The 18,470-nt window shown below is 41.5% G+C and overlaps 1 protein-coding gene across 9 annotated transcripts in view; it reads left to right on the forward strand.

The window, feature by feature from the left end:
* DOCK7 (dedicator of cytokinesis 7) overlaps positions 1 to 18,470 on the forward strand; it is a 268,792-nt gene that overhangs the window by 243,766 nt on the left and 6,556 nt on the right. For 6 of the 9 annotated variants that reach the window (XR_016210986.1, XM_070078382.2, XM_089300544.1 and 3 more), the window contains 5 exons: positions 2,792 to 2,917; positions 5,256 to 5,345; positions 5,459 to 5,695; positions 6,696 to 6,839; positions 8,047 to 8,153. Coding sequence is in view for 8 of the 9 variants with exons in the window: in XM_070078382.2 (XP_069934483.1) it covers positions 2,792 to 2,917; positions 5,256 to 5,345; positions 5,459 to 5,695; positions 6,696 to 6,839; positions 8,047 to 8,153 (704 nt within the window). In the remaining variant the exon portion in view is untranslated. Of the gene's footprint in view, positions 1 to 2,782; positions 2,918 to 5,255; positions 5,346 to 5,458; positions 5,696 to 6,695; positions 6,840 to 8,046; positions 8,154 to 18,470 lie in introns of all 9 variants that reach the window. The other 3 variants (XM_089300543.1, XM_089300545.1, XM_089300548.1) reach the window with 1 other exon arrangement.

Consider the following 18,470-nt stretch of genomic DNA (forward strand, 5'->3'; position numbering starts at 1 on the left):
CGCTTCAAAGGTAGCACTGAAAAACTAACACCGAACAGAGTATAAGCATTCCTGTCATATGAGGATGGGTTGAGAACTAAAAAGTTTGGCTGAGGGAAGCAAGTCCTACTGGCTGTGTCTAAATATATTTAAAGAGCCACAACATTGAAGAATTGGAAAAAAAGTTTCAAGCTGGAAATCTGAGAGGAGTATAGACAAAATAACAGTATTTTAATATTTGTGATTTTGAAGAGTAGAAATATATATGTACATGGAAACATCAAAATGTTTGTAGAGGCGCTGGCTCTGTGGCGTAGTGGGTAAAGCCACCATCTAGAATGCCGGCATCCCCTATGGGCTCCAGTTCAAGTCCTGGCTGCTCCACTTCCAATCCAGCTCTGTGCTATGGCCTGGGAAAGCAGTACAAAGTGGCCTCACCCCTTTGGCCCCTGCACCCATGAGGAAGAACTGGAAGCGGCTCCTGGCTTTGGATCGGCTCAGCTCTGGCTGTTGTGAATGTTTGGAAAGTGAACCAACGGATGGAAGACCACTCTCTCTGCTGCCTCTCTGTAACTCTTTCAAATAAAATAAATAAATCTTTAAAAAATAAATAAATAAAATGTTTGTGGAAATAAAATGAAAATTTGGCACAAAAAAACTTTTGAAATCCGTGCGTACAAGGGTCTTCAAAAAGTTCAATTTTTGTTCCCAAATAAACATCTTCTAATTCCATTCTTTCAAGAAATTTTTGAAGTATACTCATGTATGTGCATAGTATAACATGTTTTTTAAAAATAATCAAAAATTGTTTTTAAGATTTATTAATTTGAAAGTCAGAGTTAGAGAGAGAGAGAGAGAGAGAGAGAAAAAAATCTAACATCCATTGATTTACCACCCAGGTTTCCCAGATGGGTTGATCCAGGCTGAAGCCAGGAGCCAGGAGCTCCCACATGAGAGGCAGGGGCGCAAGTACCTGGGCCATCTTCTGCTGCTTTTCCTAGGCCATTAGTAGGGAAGTGGATTGGAAGTGGAGCAGCCAGGATTGGAACTGGCACCCAAATGGGATGCTGATGTCATAGGTGGCAGTTTTACCCACTGTGCAACAGTGCTGGCCACACAAGTAAATTTTTTTAAGTTGTTTTCTCAGATGCCATTTTTTATTTTCCAGGAAGTGCCTTCATTTCTTAATTTTTTGTCAAAATTTGCTGTTATGCCATTGGCTTGACGGTGATTTTAATGAGAATTTTGTTTGAATCCATTTAATCCAGCTAAAGAGATTCCATTTGCTATAGAAATCAGTTAATTTTCATGTTTGCTAAAATATGAAATAAGCTGATAGTGAAAAAAAATTTTAAATTAAAACCTCAAGTCTCTTTAGCTCCAAAAGTATTTTCCTTTAAAACTTCCTTTAGACAAAAATTTTAGGGATATTTTTAGTCACTGTACTTTTATTTTTTAAATTAAGCTAGTAAGTTAAGGATCAAAGTTTCTCCCATTTTGCTTATTTATCTGTAACACTTGTAAGTTATTTTCTATGCCCTTTGCCTTTCCAGTGTAGAAAAAATAAATAAAGCAGTTTAGGCTTAAACAGAATCGAGAGGAATTTAAAAGCTTGCGTGTGGTTGTGTATATAGGAGCCTCCACAAAATCCTTCTGAAACGGCTTTGTATATGAATTATTAAAATTGCATGGAACACGGCCGGCGCCGCGGCTCACTAGGCTAATCCTCTGCCTAGCGGCGCCGGCACACCAGGTTCTAGTCCTGGTCGGGGCACCGGATTCTGTCCCGGTTGCCCCTCTTCCAGGCCAGCTCTCTGCTGTGGCCAGGGATGCAGTGGAGGATGGCCCAGGTGCTTGGGCCCTGCACCCATGGGAGACCAGGAGAAGCACCTGGCTCCTGCCATCGGATCTGTGCGGTGCACCAGCCACAGCATGCCGGCCACGGTGGCCATTGGAGGGTGAACCAATGGCAAAGGAAGACCTTTCTCTCTGTCTCTCTCACTGTCCACTCTGCCTGTCAAAAAAAATAAAAATAAATTGCATGGAACACTTCCAAATACCTATCTTTATTGAAAGAATTTATTTTCAGATATGCTTGTGGGAGAGCTAAGGTAACCTTAGTGCCACTTAGTGTGTGGTTAATGCATGCAGTGGGTGGCGTGGAGGTTTTAGAATAACCAAACAAAAATTTGTTTAACTTTCATTCATACATCTTTTTCCTTTCTCATCCACTTTTATGCACTCTTCTATGTCTGAATGTTTTTGTCAGTGGAGAGATACTAATTACAGATGTTTTGCTTTAGTTCTTCTGGGGAGTTTTTAACATTTTTACTGATGGCTGTGTGCCAGGTACTCTACTTGGCTTCTGACTTTCATGATCTCATTTAATATACCTGAAGAGATTATGTAAAGGTTAATGCTAATTTTAAAATGTTAGTGTCGTTTCAAAATTCATAGAGTGTGCTCTAATGTTAGGTCAGTTAAGACGCAGTTCATTGTTATACCAAGCACCTTTTCTTTCAGTGAGGAAAGTAAGTTATCTCAATTCTATGTAAGAGAATTTTCTATGTAAGAAAAATATAAGAGGTAGTCATTTGGTACAAACTCTGAAAAATACATGCTATATGTGACTTACTCACTTGGTCAAAGCCCTAATTGCTTAATGTTGTTTATTAGAAGTAATGAAAAAACAAATTGAGAAATAATAAAATCTTCAAATTTTGAATTAATAGTTTATGCAATCTAAGCATGATATGAAAAACAAAGACTTTGTATTAAAGTGTCTTCATTTTCCTATATCTAGGATGGTAAGCGGATGTTTGGCACCTATTTTCGTGTTGGTTTTTATGGAACCAAGTTCGGGGATTTGGATGAACAGGAGTTTGTTTACAAGGAGCCTGCAATAACCAAACTTGCAGAGATATCTCACAGATTGGAGGTGAATGTTGCGGTGATTCACAAAATATTTAATTTGTTCTCTCTGTTATGAGTAGATTTTCAGATCCAGACCTAATTATATAGTAAACTAGACCCTGCCAAATAAGCTACTTCCTCAGAATATGTACAATAACCCTCTTTTGAAATCTTCAAATCTCTTATGGCTAGAGTAAAATAATACTAACTTCTTTTCAGGCTACATATGTGTTTGAGAAATCCCTACATCCTGCTGGCATCAAGACCCAGCAGACCCCAGTGACTTACGGAGAAATGTGTAATAGTCTCCACATTTGTATGTAGAAAAACATATAGGAAATGAAGTAGCAGCAAAGAGTGAAGCTAAAAGCAGAGCTCCAAGAAATTTGTGAATCAAGTGCACCATCTCTGGCTTAACTGGTTCCCTGAGAGATAGGTTTAGAACTTAAAAGCCTGGGGCCCAGCGCCGTGGCTCACTTGGTTAATCCTCTGCCTGTGGCGCCAGCATTCCATATGGGTGCCAGGTTCTAGTCCCAGCTGCTCCTCTTCCAGTCCAGCTCTCTGCTGTAGCCCGGGAAGGCAGTGGAGGATGGCCCAAGTGCTTGGGCCCCTGCACCCGCATGGGAGACCAGGAGGAAGCACCTGGCTCCTGGCTTTGGACCAGCGCAGCGCCGGCCATTGCGGCCATTTAGGGGGTGAACCAACGGAAGGAAGACCAAAAATTTCTGTCTCTCTCACTGTCTGTAACTCTACCTGTCAAATAAATTTAAAAAAAAAAAAAAAAGAACTTAAAAGCCTGAAATTATACCTTAAAAACACTTCTTAGAATTCCTTAACCTTTAAAAAATCTTTGTTTTCACCATAAATAATTGCATATTAATTGGGGTAACCAATCTTTTTTAAGATTTTATTTATTTGTAAGGCAGAGTGATGGGGGGGAGGGGGAGGAGAGACGGAGGTAGAGAAAGAGAGAGCGAGAGAGAGAGAGATCTTTCATCCGTTGGTTCACTCCCCAAATGACCACACCTGTGGCAACTAGGCCAGGCCTGAACCTCCATCCCAGGTCTTCCACATGAATGGCAGGGGCCAAATACTTGAGCCTTGTTCAGCTTCTTTCCTAGGTGCATTAGCAGGAAGCTGAACTGGAAGCGGAGCAGCCATGACTGGAACCTGCACTCCTGTGTGGGATGCCAGCTTTGCAAGCAGTGTGTTAACCCACTACACCACAACGCGGCCCCCCACCTCCCAGTCTTTTCTGTTATAGTTATTGTTTCCAATCTTTCTCTGTTAGTGCTCAAAATATCCCTGGACCAGAAGCATTGGCACCACTTGGGAGATTGTGTGAAATGGAGACTCTGACCCCACCCACCTCAGACTTTCTGAATGGAAATCTGCATTTTACAAAATCCCAGATGATTTGTACTCACATGACATTTTGAGAAGCAAGCAAACTCTAGACTTGTTTTTATTCTCGGCTGATGTTAATTCCTTTTTTTTTTTTTTTTTTTTTTTTTTTTTTTGACAGGCAGAGTGGACAGTGAGAGAGAGAGACAGAGAGAAAGGTCTTCCTTTGCCGTTGGTTCACCCTCCAATGGCCGCCGCGGCCAGTGCGCTGCGGCTGGTGCACCATGCTGATCCAACGGCAGGAGCCAGGTGCTTCTCCTGGTCTCCCATGGGTGCAGGGCCCAAGCACTTGGGCCATCCTCCACTGCACTCCCTGGCCACAGCAGAGAGCTGGCCTGGAAGAGGGGCAACCAGGACAGAATCCGGCGCCCCGACCAGGACTAGAACCCGGTGTGCCGGCGCCGCAAGGCGGAGGATTAGCCTAATGAGCCGTGGCACCAGCCTGATGTTAATTCTTTAATGTTAGAATCTTACTGGTGGTTTTCACTCAGCCTAACTTATAAACTGGCTCAAATTGACTTTTTATTTTTCAAGAGCTAGATAAGTCTTGGGAAATATTGAGACAGTACCCCAGACTTGCTCAGTCATACATGTTATCTTCAAGGTAAAGGTAGAGGTTTTTCTCCTTTGAAGATTCAGATTTAATTTTTCCTTTTAAATAGTTCTGTCCATTGCCAATGATAATGAATTTCTTTCATCTGTGTTTTTCATTTGTCTTGAGGACATTTTTTGGGATTCTGTATTTTTATTAGAAAACTTACTGTTTTTTAATAGTACTTTATGTTAAAATGCATTGATGGGAATAATGTCAGATAAATAAGAACTGAGACTATGATTAACGACATGTTGTCCAGGACTTACTAAATATCTTAATTTTGCTCAGGGGTCTCCTTCAGAGGCCACCTCTGTTTACTAATCCTGTTAATTTCATGTAAAAGATTGATTTTTATTTCTTGTAGGGATTTTATGGAGAAAGATTTGGTGAGGATGTGGTTGAAGTAATCAAGGACTCCAATCCTGTAGACAAGTGTAAATTAGATGCTAACAAGGTACGCTTGATTGGACTGTAATAACATTTGTATCTTTGAGATCCTCTTTGTGATTTTGAGAAATACTGGGCGATGATTGAACAGTAAGGAAATGGATTCTTTTCCTTTACCAGGCATATATTCAGATTACCTATGTGGAACCATACTTCGATACATATGAGATGAAAGACAGAATCACATATTTTGACAAAAATTATAACCTTCGCCGTTTCATGTACTGTACACCATTCACTTTAGATGGCCGTGCCCATGGAGAACTTCATGAGCAATTCAAACGGAAAACCATTCTGACCACTTCTCATGCCTTTCCTTATATTAAAACAAGGGTCAATGTCACTCACAAAGAGGAGGTAAGTTCATAAATAGGAAAATAGGATTAGTGAAATAAGCACATTTGAGCTACGTGATAATGTAGATGCAGCAGAAGATATGTACCCCTCACACAGTAGCATACTGGAATTTTATCTGTTTTTTTTTTTTTTTTTTTTTTTTTTTTAAGATTTATTTTTTACTTGAGAATCAGTTACACAGAGAGAGGAGAGGCAGAGAGAGAGACAGGTCTTTCGTCTGATGGTTAACTCCCCAACTGGCCACAACGGCCGGAACTGCGCCAATCCGAAGCCAGGAGCCAGGAGTTTCTTCCAGGTCTCCCATGCGAGTGCTGAGTTCCAGGGACTTGGGCCATCTTCTACTGCTTTCCCAGGCCATAGCAGAGAGCTGGATCGGAAGTGGAGCAGCCGGGACTAGAACCGGCGCCCACATGGGATGCCGGCGCTTCAGGCCAGGGCGTTAACCCGCTGTGCCACAGTGCCAGTCCCATTATCTGGTTTTGAGTTAGATTTGTTATCTCAGTTCCTAATTCACCATCAGTTTATGTTTTGATATTTTTCTGTTATGTAGGGATCCAAATTTGGCATTTTATTGTTATTAAACTCTACAACTGGTTTCCAATTTTTTTCTAGTTTGTTTTAAATTTTGTTTATTTATTTTATTTGAAAGGGAAAAAGAGAGAGAATCTCGTATCTTCTGGGTCACTCCCCAAATGCCTGCAACAGCTGGGGCTGGGTCAGGCTGAAGCCAGGAGCCAGGAACTCAATCTGGGCCTCCCATATAAGTGGAAGGGACCCAAATTCTTGAACCATTGCCTGCTGCATTGGCAGGGTATGCATTAACAAGAAGTTAGTATCAGGAGTGGCAGCCAAGACTCTAACCCATGTACTCTGATCTGGGATGCAGGCATCTTAACCACTATACCACACTCCCATCCCTCTAATTTTAATTGATTATCTGTAAAACTAATTAGATAGTTTTTAATCAGTACACTGACCTAATAGATACTATTTTACTCAGATCATCTTAACACCAATTGAAGTTGCTATTGAAGACATGCAGAAAAAGACGCAGGAGTTGGCATTTGCGACACATCAAGACCCAGCAGACCCCAAAATGCTACAGATGGTACTCCAGGGATCTGTAGGCACAACAGTGAATCAGGTTAGTGCTTATTGCTAGCACTATGTATTGAAGTTCTAAATAGGACTTGGAATAATTTCATTATTATATTTTATAAAGATCAAAAATAGGTGCTAAATCAAGTGAAACAGATACATGTTAGATGTGATTATAAAAGACACAAAGTATTAATGAAGTCAAGTTGAAAAAAAAAAGGCTTTAGTATAATCTCAGATATAAGGTTTTCACACCTGCCTTCTCTACTGCCTGTGTTTTTCTACCTATCCATTCCTGTACATTGTATTAAGAAAGAATTAAGAAACTTAAAATAGCCTTTACTTAACAAGCTTATACTCCGTGAATGTGATCTAAAAAGGAAGACTCATTTTCAAAGCTTTGTACATAAGTCCTATCTTGATTTTCCGTGATACTACCTTCTCCAGATCTTGACAGTGAACGGAGAGGCTTAAGTAGATGCTGTGGAATCATTTTTAAATTTTTAATGATATATGTACACACAATAATATTGTTACTTTGTCAGATGCGAATTAGAAGGCATTCCCATGATTTTCTTAGAGTTGATTCCCTGAGGTCCTCTTGCTAATGATTTTAGGCATGGTCCTAATCTTAAGGAATGTTCCAAGGTAAGGAAAGCTCAGAAAGGCTGCCAGTAAGATCTCACGTAACATATCTTAAATACTTTTTAGGTGAAAGGAGCAAAGCCCAAAAAATGCTCTACCCATACTAAAATGCCTTATGACTTTTGCCCACTAGTAACACACATGATTTTGAGGTTTTACCTCCTCATGATGTAACTCACAAAAGATCATCTTCTTTAACTGTGTCAGGAACATCTTTGAAATACTGATAGAAACTGTTTTAGTAAAAATCAAGTCTAGCAATCAGTAAATTGGCAGATATAATAGCCTGACACTTACATATCTAGGATAAATTAAAGGAATGTAAAGAACAAGGCAAACTGCATTAAGGAACACAGCAGTCCTTGAGCTCCTACTTTGAAGAATGTTAAGCAGTAATTAAGTTAATTGCAGTAAGCAAGACTGTAAATATGAACTTACGAGACACTGAAACAATTTTCTCTGAAGAGTTTTAATATAGGAATCAATAGGTAATGAATTCCATGTAAATGCAGCCACCTCCGTGCTTTAAAAAAATCATTCAGATTTATTCTGTCTGGTTTCAGAGAAGACAAAAATCACACTTCTTATTTTATTTCCTTATTTTACAGGGACCTTTGGAAGTTGCCCAGGTTTTCTTATCTGAAATACCCAGTGACCCAAAGCTGTTTAGACATCATAATAAACTGCGACTCTGCTTTAAAGATTTTACTAAAAGGTATTCAAGGCTTCCTGCGTAATGATGTTCAGAGTGACAGTGTCTAGACCCAAAGTATGCCATAATGACCTTAAGGAACTATTGAAAAGAGAGAGCACAGGGAAATGGTTCACAATGAGAAATGATCTGTGTCTAATTTAATATTCTTTAATACTATATTTTAATTTTTTAACTTGAAGCTATTATTAAGTTATCTAACTTGAAAGTTACCCTTTTTTTTTTACCTACTTCAGTGTGTGAGTTTCTGCTTCCCTTCCCTTATTGAAATCTCTTTCTTTTCTTCTTTTTTTTTTTTTTAACATTTATTTATCTATTTGAAAGGCAGAGTTACAGAGAGGCAGAGGCAGAGAGAGAGATCTTCTGTACACTGTTTCACTCCCCAGATGGCTGCAATGGTTGGAGCTGGGCCATTCCAAAGCCAGGAGCCAGGAGCTTCTTCCAGGTCTTCCATGTGGGTGCAGGGGCCCAAGGACTTGGGCCATCTTCTACTGTTTTCCCAGGCCATAGCAGAGAGCTGAATCAGAAAGAGAGCAGCTGGGTCTCAAACTAGTACCCATATAAGATACTGGCACTGCAGGCAGCAGCTTAACCTGCTGTGCCACAGCACCAGCCCCCCCTCAGTGAACTTATAAGGAGTGAACATGAAAGCAAATATTTATGTTTAAATTTGTGTTCTTGGCCAATGCCGTGGGTCACTAGGCTAATCCTCTGCCTGCGGTGCTGGCACCCCGGGTTTTAGTCCCGGTTGGGGCACCGGATTCTGTCCCGGTTGACCCTCTTCCAGGCCAGCTCTCTGCTGTGGCCCAGGAGGGCAGTGCAGGATGGCCCAGGTCCTTGGGCCTTGCACCCCGTGGGAGACCAGGAGAATCACCTGGCTCTGGTTTCAGATCGGCACAGCGCGCCAGCCGTAGCGGCCATTTAGGGGGTGAACCAATGGAAGGAAGACCTTTCTCTGTCTCTCTCTCTCTCACTGTCCACTCTGCCTGTCAAAAAAAAAAAAAATTTGTCTGTGTTCTCTTCCAGGCCATTTAATCTTTCTAATCCTCAATTTTCTGATTTTAAAGTAAGGATAATAACATCTACCTCCTATAGGGAAATTGAGCAAATTGGGTGAACTACATGGAACATGGATGTATTGGGGGTCTTCCTGGGTACCCCAGTTTCAGTGATTTGCTAGGAGGACTCAGCACACACTGCATAGAGTCCTTCAGTACATTGCTCTGAAGGATACAAAATAGTCAGCAAAGGGAAAAGGTGGATGGGGTCAAGGCTGGAGGAAACCAGCTGTGTGCTGCTTTTTTTTTTTTTTTCTTTTCTTTTTTTAAAGATTTATTTATTTATTTGAAACTCCAAGTTACAGAGAGAGAGGGAGAGACAAAGAGAGCTCTTCCATTTGCTTGTTCACTCCCCAGGTGATTGCAACAGCCATCGATAGGACAGGCTGAAACCAGGAGCTTTCAGACAGGTCTCCCGTGTGGGCAGAGAGGCCCAACACTTGGGCCATCTTTCAGTGCTTTTCCAGGCCATTAGCAGAGAGCTGGATGAGAAAGGGTGCCACCGGGACGCAGACCAGCGCCCATGTGGGATGCTGGCATCACAGGCAGTGGTGTAACCCACTCTGCCGCAACAGTGGTCCCTAACTGCAGGCTTCTAAGGGTCCTCTACCAGGGCAGTCATGCAAAACATACTTAATTCCTTCAGGAACAGGTTGTGACAGCTTGTGTGAAATGTTATCTACCGGAGAACCTGATTAGGTAAGACTTTGTGCCAAAGGTTTTTCAGTGGAGACTGGTTCCATAGGCACACTCTGCCTGGCATTTACCAAAATGCCAGACACACAGTAGGAAAGCAAGTATTCAGCAGGCACCAAGGTATCTTTTTTTAATTTAAAATTTATTTTTTTAAATATTTATTTATTTATTTATTTCAAAGGCAGAGTTACAGAGGCAGAGAGAGAGAGGAGAGAAAGAGAGAGAGGTCTTCTATCCACTGGTTAACTATCCAAAAATGGCTGTAACAGCGGAGCTGGACCAATCCGAAGCCAGGAGCCAGGAGCTTATTCCGGGTCTCCCATGCAGATGAAGGGCCCAAGGACTTGGGCCATCCTCTACTGCTTTCCCAGGCCTAGCAGAGAGCTGTATCGGAAGTGGAGCAGCCAGGAATCGAACCAGTGCCCATATGGGTTGCTGGCACTACGGTGGCAGCTTTATCTTCTGTGCCACAGCACTGGTCCATTCATGGTGTCTTTATAAACAGTTTGGGCATAACGTGCCACTTTTTTGCTTTGGGAATGATGAGAACCTCCCCAAAACCAACCTTGCATTAACCAAGCACCGAAATTGCGATCAGGCCTTTCTAAAGATAGCAGTCTCATGCATGTTATCTTAACTCCTCTGCACAAGGAGAATATTTCTAGGCTAATACTTGACACATAATAAATATATGTTTAGTAAATACAAAATTATGAAACAGTTGGGAAAACAAATCGTGTATTAGCCCGATACTTGATTCCTGCCTTGCTAACACTTTGATCCACAATAGAAGGAATGAGGAGTGCACATTTGGCCTATCTGTTAAGATTTGGGGCATTAGCATCTCATATCAGAGTGACTGGGATTGAGTCCTGATTCCACTCCTTATTCCAGCCTCTTGCTAATATGTACCCTGGGGGACAGCAGCTAATGGAGCCAAGAACTTGGGTCCTTGCCACCCGCATAGGAGTCCCAGCTTGCCTTCCCAGCCTGTCCCAGCCCTGACTATTGAGGGCATTTGGAGAGTGAATCAGTGGATGGGAGACCTCTCTCTCTCTTTCTCTCTCTCTCTCTGTGTGTGTGTGTGTGTGTGTGTGTGTTTCTGCCTGCCTTTCAGAATAAGTAATTAAATATTTACAGATGAAGCAAAGTCAAAGAATATTACAAATATTTGAAATGGACCTTAGATGATGAGTATCAGTTGTTCAGGCAGAAATGAAGAAGGATTTACCCAATAGACAAAAACATGAGCAAAATTCAGGATCTGTTCTAGGAAAATTAAGTGGTCCAGTGAAGCTGAAACCATGGACTCTATGAAGACCAAGTAGTCAAAGAAAAGACTGGGAAAGTAGATTGAGATCAGATTGAAAAGACCTTGTGTGTCATTATGTATCATTGAATATCACCTAACAAAGCAGTATCAGAACCACAGGCAGAACCCAGTCTTTGACTCCCTATCATTGTTTCAGTTACCAAATATGAAGTATGGCCTCTCTTATCAAATCATTCATTGAATGGGTTTATTTGGGCAGAAGTAATTTTACATCAGTTTTGTCATAAAAAAGTACAAGTAATGCTAACTTATTTAAATAGTTTGGAATGATACCTCATTTATTCTCATTACATTACCTATCACAAACTGTTATCAATTTCTCCTACCTGAACATGGTATCAATGTAAAAGAAAAACTTCAAAAAGTTTCACAGGAGCCTGAGATTTTACAAACATAAGGCAATTACTGGGATAGATAAATTTGTAGGATTGGTTTCAGAAAACATTGCTCCTGGTATTTAGAGTTAGATGATCTGCAGCAGCAAAATAAAAAACTCTGTTTTCTGCTTAGAGAAAACTGGCTCATTTTTAGCATTAAATTTATTATTTTGCAGTTTTAAAACAACAACAATAATAAAGTCCTGCTAGTTTTATGAGCCAGTTGACCGTGGAGCAATACACACTTCTTTAATTCTTTTTTCCTACTAATGTTTACAACCATTACCATGTTGTAAACAAATGTCCTTCTCTTTTTTGTATACTTGTGTTTACTATAGGTATATGAATTCCTATAGTCAGAGGTCTCCTTAAGTGTTACTGTCAGGGCCAGTGCTGTGACTCACTTGGTTAATCCTCTGCCTGCAGCACCGGCATCCAATATGGGCGCCGGGTTCTAGTGCCGGTTGCTCCTCTTCCAATCTAGCTCTCTGCTGTGGCCCAGAAGGACAGTGGAGGATGGCCCAAGTGCTTGGGCCCCTGCACCCTCATTGGAGACCAGGAAGAAGCACCTGGCTCCTGGCTTCGGATCGGCACAGCTCTGGCCCTTGGGGCCATTTGGGGAGTGAACCAACGGAAGGAAGACGTTTCTTTCTGTCTCTCTCTCTCTCACTGTCTACAACTCTACCTGTCAAAAAAAAAAAAAAAGTGTTAGTGTCTATAGAGAAAGCTTTCTCCTTTTACATTACAAAAAAAAAAAAAAACTATATAACATTTACAATTTACAAAGAGGGGCACTTGTCGTGGCACTCCTGGTTAACCGTCACTTACAATGCCCACATCCCACACTGCAGTGCTGGTTACAGTCCCAGCTACTCTGCACTTCCAGTCCATATTCCTGTTAATCTGCTAACCTGGGAGGCAGTGGATGATGACTGAAGTACAGGGATTCACTAGCGACTTGGATGGATTTCCTGGCTCCTGGCTTCCATCTGGCTCATGAGGCTCCAGGTATTGCAGGCATATGGGAAGTGAACCTGAGAATGGAAGATCTCTTTCTCTCTGTCTCTCCCTTTCTCTGTCACTCTGCCTTTCAAATATTTTTTAATAAGAAAACCTACAAATAAAGTTGTAGACAATACATTTTTAATTATTGTTACCATTCATTTTTATGCCAATATTACTACATTCATTTTCCATAGTTGGTCTCAGCATACATATAATCTTAAATTATTTTATAGTTAAACCTAGAGCTATTCTAATTATTATATTATTTCCTCAAATGAGTAAGTTGTAATTTTCTGTATTCCTATTATTTGAATTTGTCAGAATGTGGTGTAGCTTATACCACAAGAGACATTTTTGTTGGTGGTGGTAGTTCTAACATGAGGTTACTGAGCCAAAGTACAAGAATATTTTTATTGACTCATTTTTTTTAAGATTTATTTATTTATTTGAAAAGCAGAGTTTACAGAGAGTGGAGGAGGGGGACAGAGAGAGAGAGAGATCTTCCATCCACTGGTACACTCCTCAAATGGCTGCAATTGCTGGGACTGGGCTAGACCAAAGCCAGGAGCCAGGAGCTTCTTCAGGGCCTGCCACATGGGAAACAGGGGCCCAAGGATTTTGCCATCTTCCACTGCTCTCCCAGGCACATTAGCAGGGAGCTGGATGGGAATTGGAGCAGCCAAGACTCCACCCATATGGTATGCCAATGTTGTAGGCTGTGGCTTTACCCACTGTGCCACAATGCCAGCCCCTTCATTGACTCTATTTTTTTAAAAGACTTATTTATTTATTTGAAAGTCAGAGTTACATAGAAGAGAGGAGAGGCAGAGAGAGAGAGAGAGAAGTCTTCCATCTGATGATTCACTTCCCAATTGGTCACAACAGCTGGAGCTGCGCTGATCTGAAGCCAGGAGCCTTTCTGGGTCTCCCACGCGGGTGCAAGGGCCCAATAACTTGGACCATCTTCTACTGCTTCCCAGGTCATAGCAGAGAGCTGGATTGGAAGAGGAGCAGCCAGGTCTTGAACCGGCGCCCATATGGGATACTGGCACTTCAGGCCAAGGTGTTAACTTGCTGTGCCACAGCCCCAGCCTCTCATTGGTTCTTTTTTTTTTTTTTTTTTTTTGACAGGCAGAGTGGACAGTGAGAGAGAGAGACAGAGAGAAAGGTCTTCCTTTGCCGTTGGTTCACCCTCCAGTGGCCGCCGCAGCCAGCGCGCTGCAGCCGGCGCACCGCGCTGATCCGATGGCAGGAGCCAGGTGCTTCTCCTGGTCTCCCATGGGGTGCAGTGCTCAAGCACGTGGGCCATCCTCCACTGCACTCCCTGGCCACAGCAGAGAGCTGGCCTGGAAGAGGGGCAACCGGGACAGAATCCGGCACCCTGACCAGGACTAGAACCCGGTGTGCCGGCGCCGCAAGGCGGAGGATTAGCCTAGTGAGCCGCGGCGCCAGCTTCATTGGTTCTTAATATGTAGTATATTACAAACAGTTGTTTTTTTTAAAGACTTATTTTATTTACTTTGAAAGACAAGAGTAACAGAGGGGGGGGGTGTCTTCCATCTGCTGTTTCACTACCCAAATATCCACAACGGCCAGAGCTGAGCCGATCCAAAGCCAGGAGCCAGGAGCTTCTTCCAGGTCTCCCACGTGAGTGCAGGGGCCCAATATGATAGATACAGTTTTATTTCTTTTTATTTTTTATTTTTTATTTTTTTTTTTTTTTTAAGACTTGGGCCATTCAGGCACATTAGCAGGCAGCTGGATCAGAAGTGGAGCAGCCAGGACTCAAACTGGTACCAATGTGGGATGCTGGCACTGCAGGCTGGGGATTTAACCCACTGCACCACAGTGCCAACCCCATTACAAAAAGTTTTTAATTATTAAGAGTACCAAGAATATAACAGTACTAATCTCAAGGTAACATGCCGGAAGTAATAGTATTTGAGTAGGGTATCTTATGCTAATCAAAATTTTTTAAAGATTTTATTTATTTATTTGACAGGTAGAGTTACAGACAGTGAGAGAGACAGAGAGAAAGGTCTTCCTTCCATTGGTTCACTCCCCAAATGGCCACAACAGCCGAAGCTGTGCCAATCTGAAGCCAGGAGCCAGGTGCTTCCTCCTGGTCTCCCATGCGGGTGCAGGGGCCCAAGCGCTGGGACCATCTTCCACTGCTATCCCAGGCCACAGCAGAGAGCTGGACTGGAAGAGGAGCAGCCAGGACTAGAACTAGTGCCCACATGGGATGCTGGTGCCACAGTGCCAGCCCCAATCAATTTTAAATGATAACTTCAGTTTGCTTTTATTACTAAAAGTAGCAAACATTTTCCATGTATTTAATTTTTGGGGTGTTTCATCTTTGGGTTTGGGGTTTACCATATATATATATATATATATATATACACACACACACACACACATATATATACACATACAGATTTATAAACACGTTCCTAATGCTTAAGTGATTCAGTCTAGTATTTGTATGTCTTGAAAATTTATTTGTCACTTAATTATTTTGAGAAGCAAGAGACTGAAACAATGTGAGCTTCCATCCATGACTTCATCCTCCAAAAATCTACAATGGCTCATGTTGAACCAGGCCAAAGCCAGGAACCAGGAACTCAAATTCCCATATGGCTGACAGGAACCCAACTTCTACCCATCACCTGCTGCCTCCTTGGGTTGCTTTACCAGGAAGCTGGGATTGGAAGGCAGAGCCAGGATCGAACCCAGGCACTCTGATAGGGTAGGGGATATGGATGGCCCAACCAGTGGGCTAACTGCTGGGCCAAATGATACCCCAAGAATTCCTTTTCTTTTAACCTGAGGTCATGGTAATAGTCATATTCACTCCTAAAACTCAATATGATAGACATAGTTGTATTTTTTCTTTATTTTTTTTAAAGATTTATTTGTGGGACCGGCGCTGTGACATAGCAGGTTAAGCTACCGCCTGTAGTGCCGGTATCCCGTATGGGCATATGTTCGAGTCCTGGCCACTTCACTTCTGATCCAGCTCCCTGCTAATGCACCTGAGAAAGCAGCAGAAGATGGCCCAAGTCCTTGGGCCCCTGCACTCATGTGGGAGACCTAGAAGAAGCTCCTGGCTCCTGGCTTCGGATTGACCCAGCTCTAGCCATTGCAGACATTAAAGGAGTGAACCAGCAGGTGGAAGATTGATATCTCTCTCTCTCTCTCTCTCTCTCTCTCTCTCTCTCTGTAACTGCCTCTCAAACAAACAAATCTTTTTCTAAAAGATTTATTTATTTTTTCTAAAAGATTTATTTATTTGTTTGAAAGGCAGAGTTACAGACAGAGAAAGGGACAAACACGGAGAGGTCAACAAAATGTGGCATGTGTTTCCCCGTTCACTTAGACTTTTTGAGTATTTTTTTTTTTAAGATTTATTTATTTATTTGAAAGGTAGTTACAGAGAGTGAAAAAGATAGTGCACACTTCCATCCACTGATCCATCCCCTAAATGGCTGCAATGCACAAGCTGAAGCCAGGAGCCAGGCTCTCCATCTGGGTCTCACATGTGGATGCAGGGGCCCAAGCACTTTGGCCATCTTCTGCTGCCTTCCCAGATGTGCATTTGCAAGAAGCTGGATCAGAAACAGAGTAGCCAAGACTCGAACTCACACTCTAATATGGAATGCTGGCATCTGAGGTGGCAGCTTAATCCACTGTGCCACAACACTAGTACCTAAGTATTTTTTAAAAAGTAAAATTGTATTATATTTTGTAGTTGACCTTGTATATTAATTTTACATGAGAAATTTACCAAGCTTATTAATTCTAATAATATATCTGAAGACTTTCTTATCTTACATTGACAATTAGGACCTACAATACTATTTTGAATAGGAACAGGAAATGTTCTGAAGGTAAATGTTTTCACTGTTACATATAGTACTAGATGCAGGTTTTTTCTAGAAATTTTAAATTAAGGAGACTCCTACTCATTTTTAAAAATTTTTATTTTAAATTTTTCAATATTGTTGTCAAAAGTCTTTTCCGCATCTTTTAAAATATCTTTTAGCGGGGTAGTTATATTTTTTGATTTCCTGTTGTTAACCCAATTTTGCGTTGATTCCAAGGATAAACAGCTTGGTCACAATGAATCTAAGTGTGTGGGGTTTTTTTTTATTTTTGGGGTTTTTTAAATATTTATTTGAAAGTCAGAGAGACATAGGGAAGAGAGATCTTATCCATTGGTTCACTCACAACAACTAGGGCTGGGTGAGGCCAAAGCTAGGAACCCAAGAACTCCATTTGGGTCTCCCTATAGGTGGCAGGGACTCAGATATTTGAGGCGTCAACTGCTGCTTCCCAGGGTGGCAGACACCTAAGTACTTGAGCCATCATCTGCCACTTCCTAGAGAACAGATTAGCAAGAAACTGGCTCAGAAGCAGAGGAGCTAGGACTAACCAAGCATGCTGATATAGGAAGTGAAGTCCAAATTAGTGTCTTAACTCCTGCACCAAATGCCCACTCTGTGTGACTTTAATGCGTTGGTAGAACAGTTCTATTTTGTTTGAAAGTTTTGGGGGTCTGTGATGTGGTGCAACAGAGAAAGCTGCCATCTCTAGTGCTAACTTCCCATATGGGTACCAGTTCAAGTCCCAGCTGCTCCACTTCCAATCCAGCTCTCTGCTATGGCCTGGGAAAGCAGTAGAAGATTACACAAGTGCTTGGGCCCATGCACCTGTGTAGGAGACCCGGAAGAAGCTCCTGGCTCCTGGCTTTGGATCGGCCTGGCACCAGCCATTCCAGCCAGTTGGAGATTGAACCAGTGGATGGAAAATGGACCTTTCTCTCCACCCCCTCACCCCCCGCCTCTCTGTAACTCTGCCTTTCAAGTAAATAATCTTTTTAAAAAAAGTTTTCTAATTATTTTTGTGAAACTGAATTATTATTTTTCCTTATAGTCTACAGATTTTGGTCTTTCAGCCTTGAAAAATGAGTTGAGAACTTCTTTTGAGGAATCAGGTTTTCCCTAGACTCTGTAAATGGTTTTAATATATTCATGAATAATTGTTCTATATTAGTTATCCCTAGAATGCTTAGTAGGGATAAGCATTAAAAAGTAAAATTGTATTATATTTTGTAGTTGACCTTGTATATTAATTTTACATGAGAAATTTACCAAGCTTATTAATTCTAATAATATATCTGAAGACTTTCTTATCTTACATTGACAATTAGGACCTACAATACTACAATGTGTTAGTGTTTTGTGTACAAATTTGTGATTTAACTGATTTGTATGATGGTTATGATTACTCACATTTTGATTTTGTTTTGCTAAATCATTCTTATCTAATAACAATTAGAGTTTCAGGCTTTTTGCATTAAATCACAGATAATACCCTCTCTGACTTTTTAAACATCTGCTATATTTGACTTTATGTTCCATTTTAAATTCATAGTAGGGGATATTTAACCTTTTCTTATTTAATCTTGTAAGAGTGTACTCTATTTTTCTAGTTTTTTTAAAGAACCAACTTTTGAAAATTTTGATTGTATCATTTTAGTATTTTATTTGTCATAGTTTATCTTATTCTTTTAAAGTTCTAACTCTGCGGCTGGCACCGTGGTGCAGTAGGTTAATCCTCCATCTGTGGCGCCAGCATGCCATATGGGCGCCAGTTCTAGTCCTGGTTACTCCTCTTCCAGTCCAGCTCTCTGCTGTGGCCCGGGAGGGCAGTGAAGGATGGCCCAAGTGCCTGGGCCCTGCACCCCATGGGAGACCAGGATAAGCACCTGGCTCCTGGCCTTGGATTGGCGTAGCTCTGGCCGTTGCAGCCATTTGAGGAGAGAACCAACGGAAGGAAGACCTTTCTC

Source organism: Oryctolagus cuniculus, chromosome 7 (assembly GCF_051225735.1).
Source record: "Oryctolagus cuniculus isolate XC-2025 breed Fujian yellow rabbit chromosome 7, ASM5122573v1, whole genome shotgun sequence".
Taxonomy (NCBI): Eukaryota; Metazoa; Chordata; class Mammalia; order Lagomorpha; family Leporidae; genus Oryctolagus; species Oryctolagus cuniculus.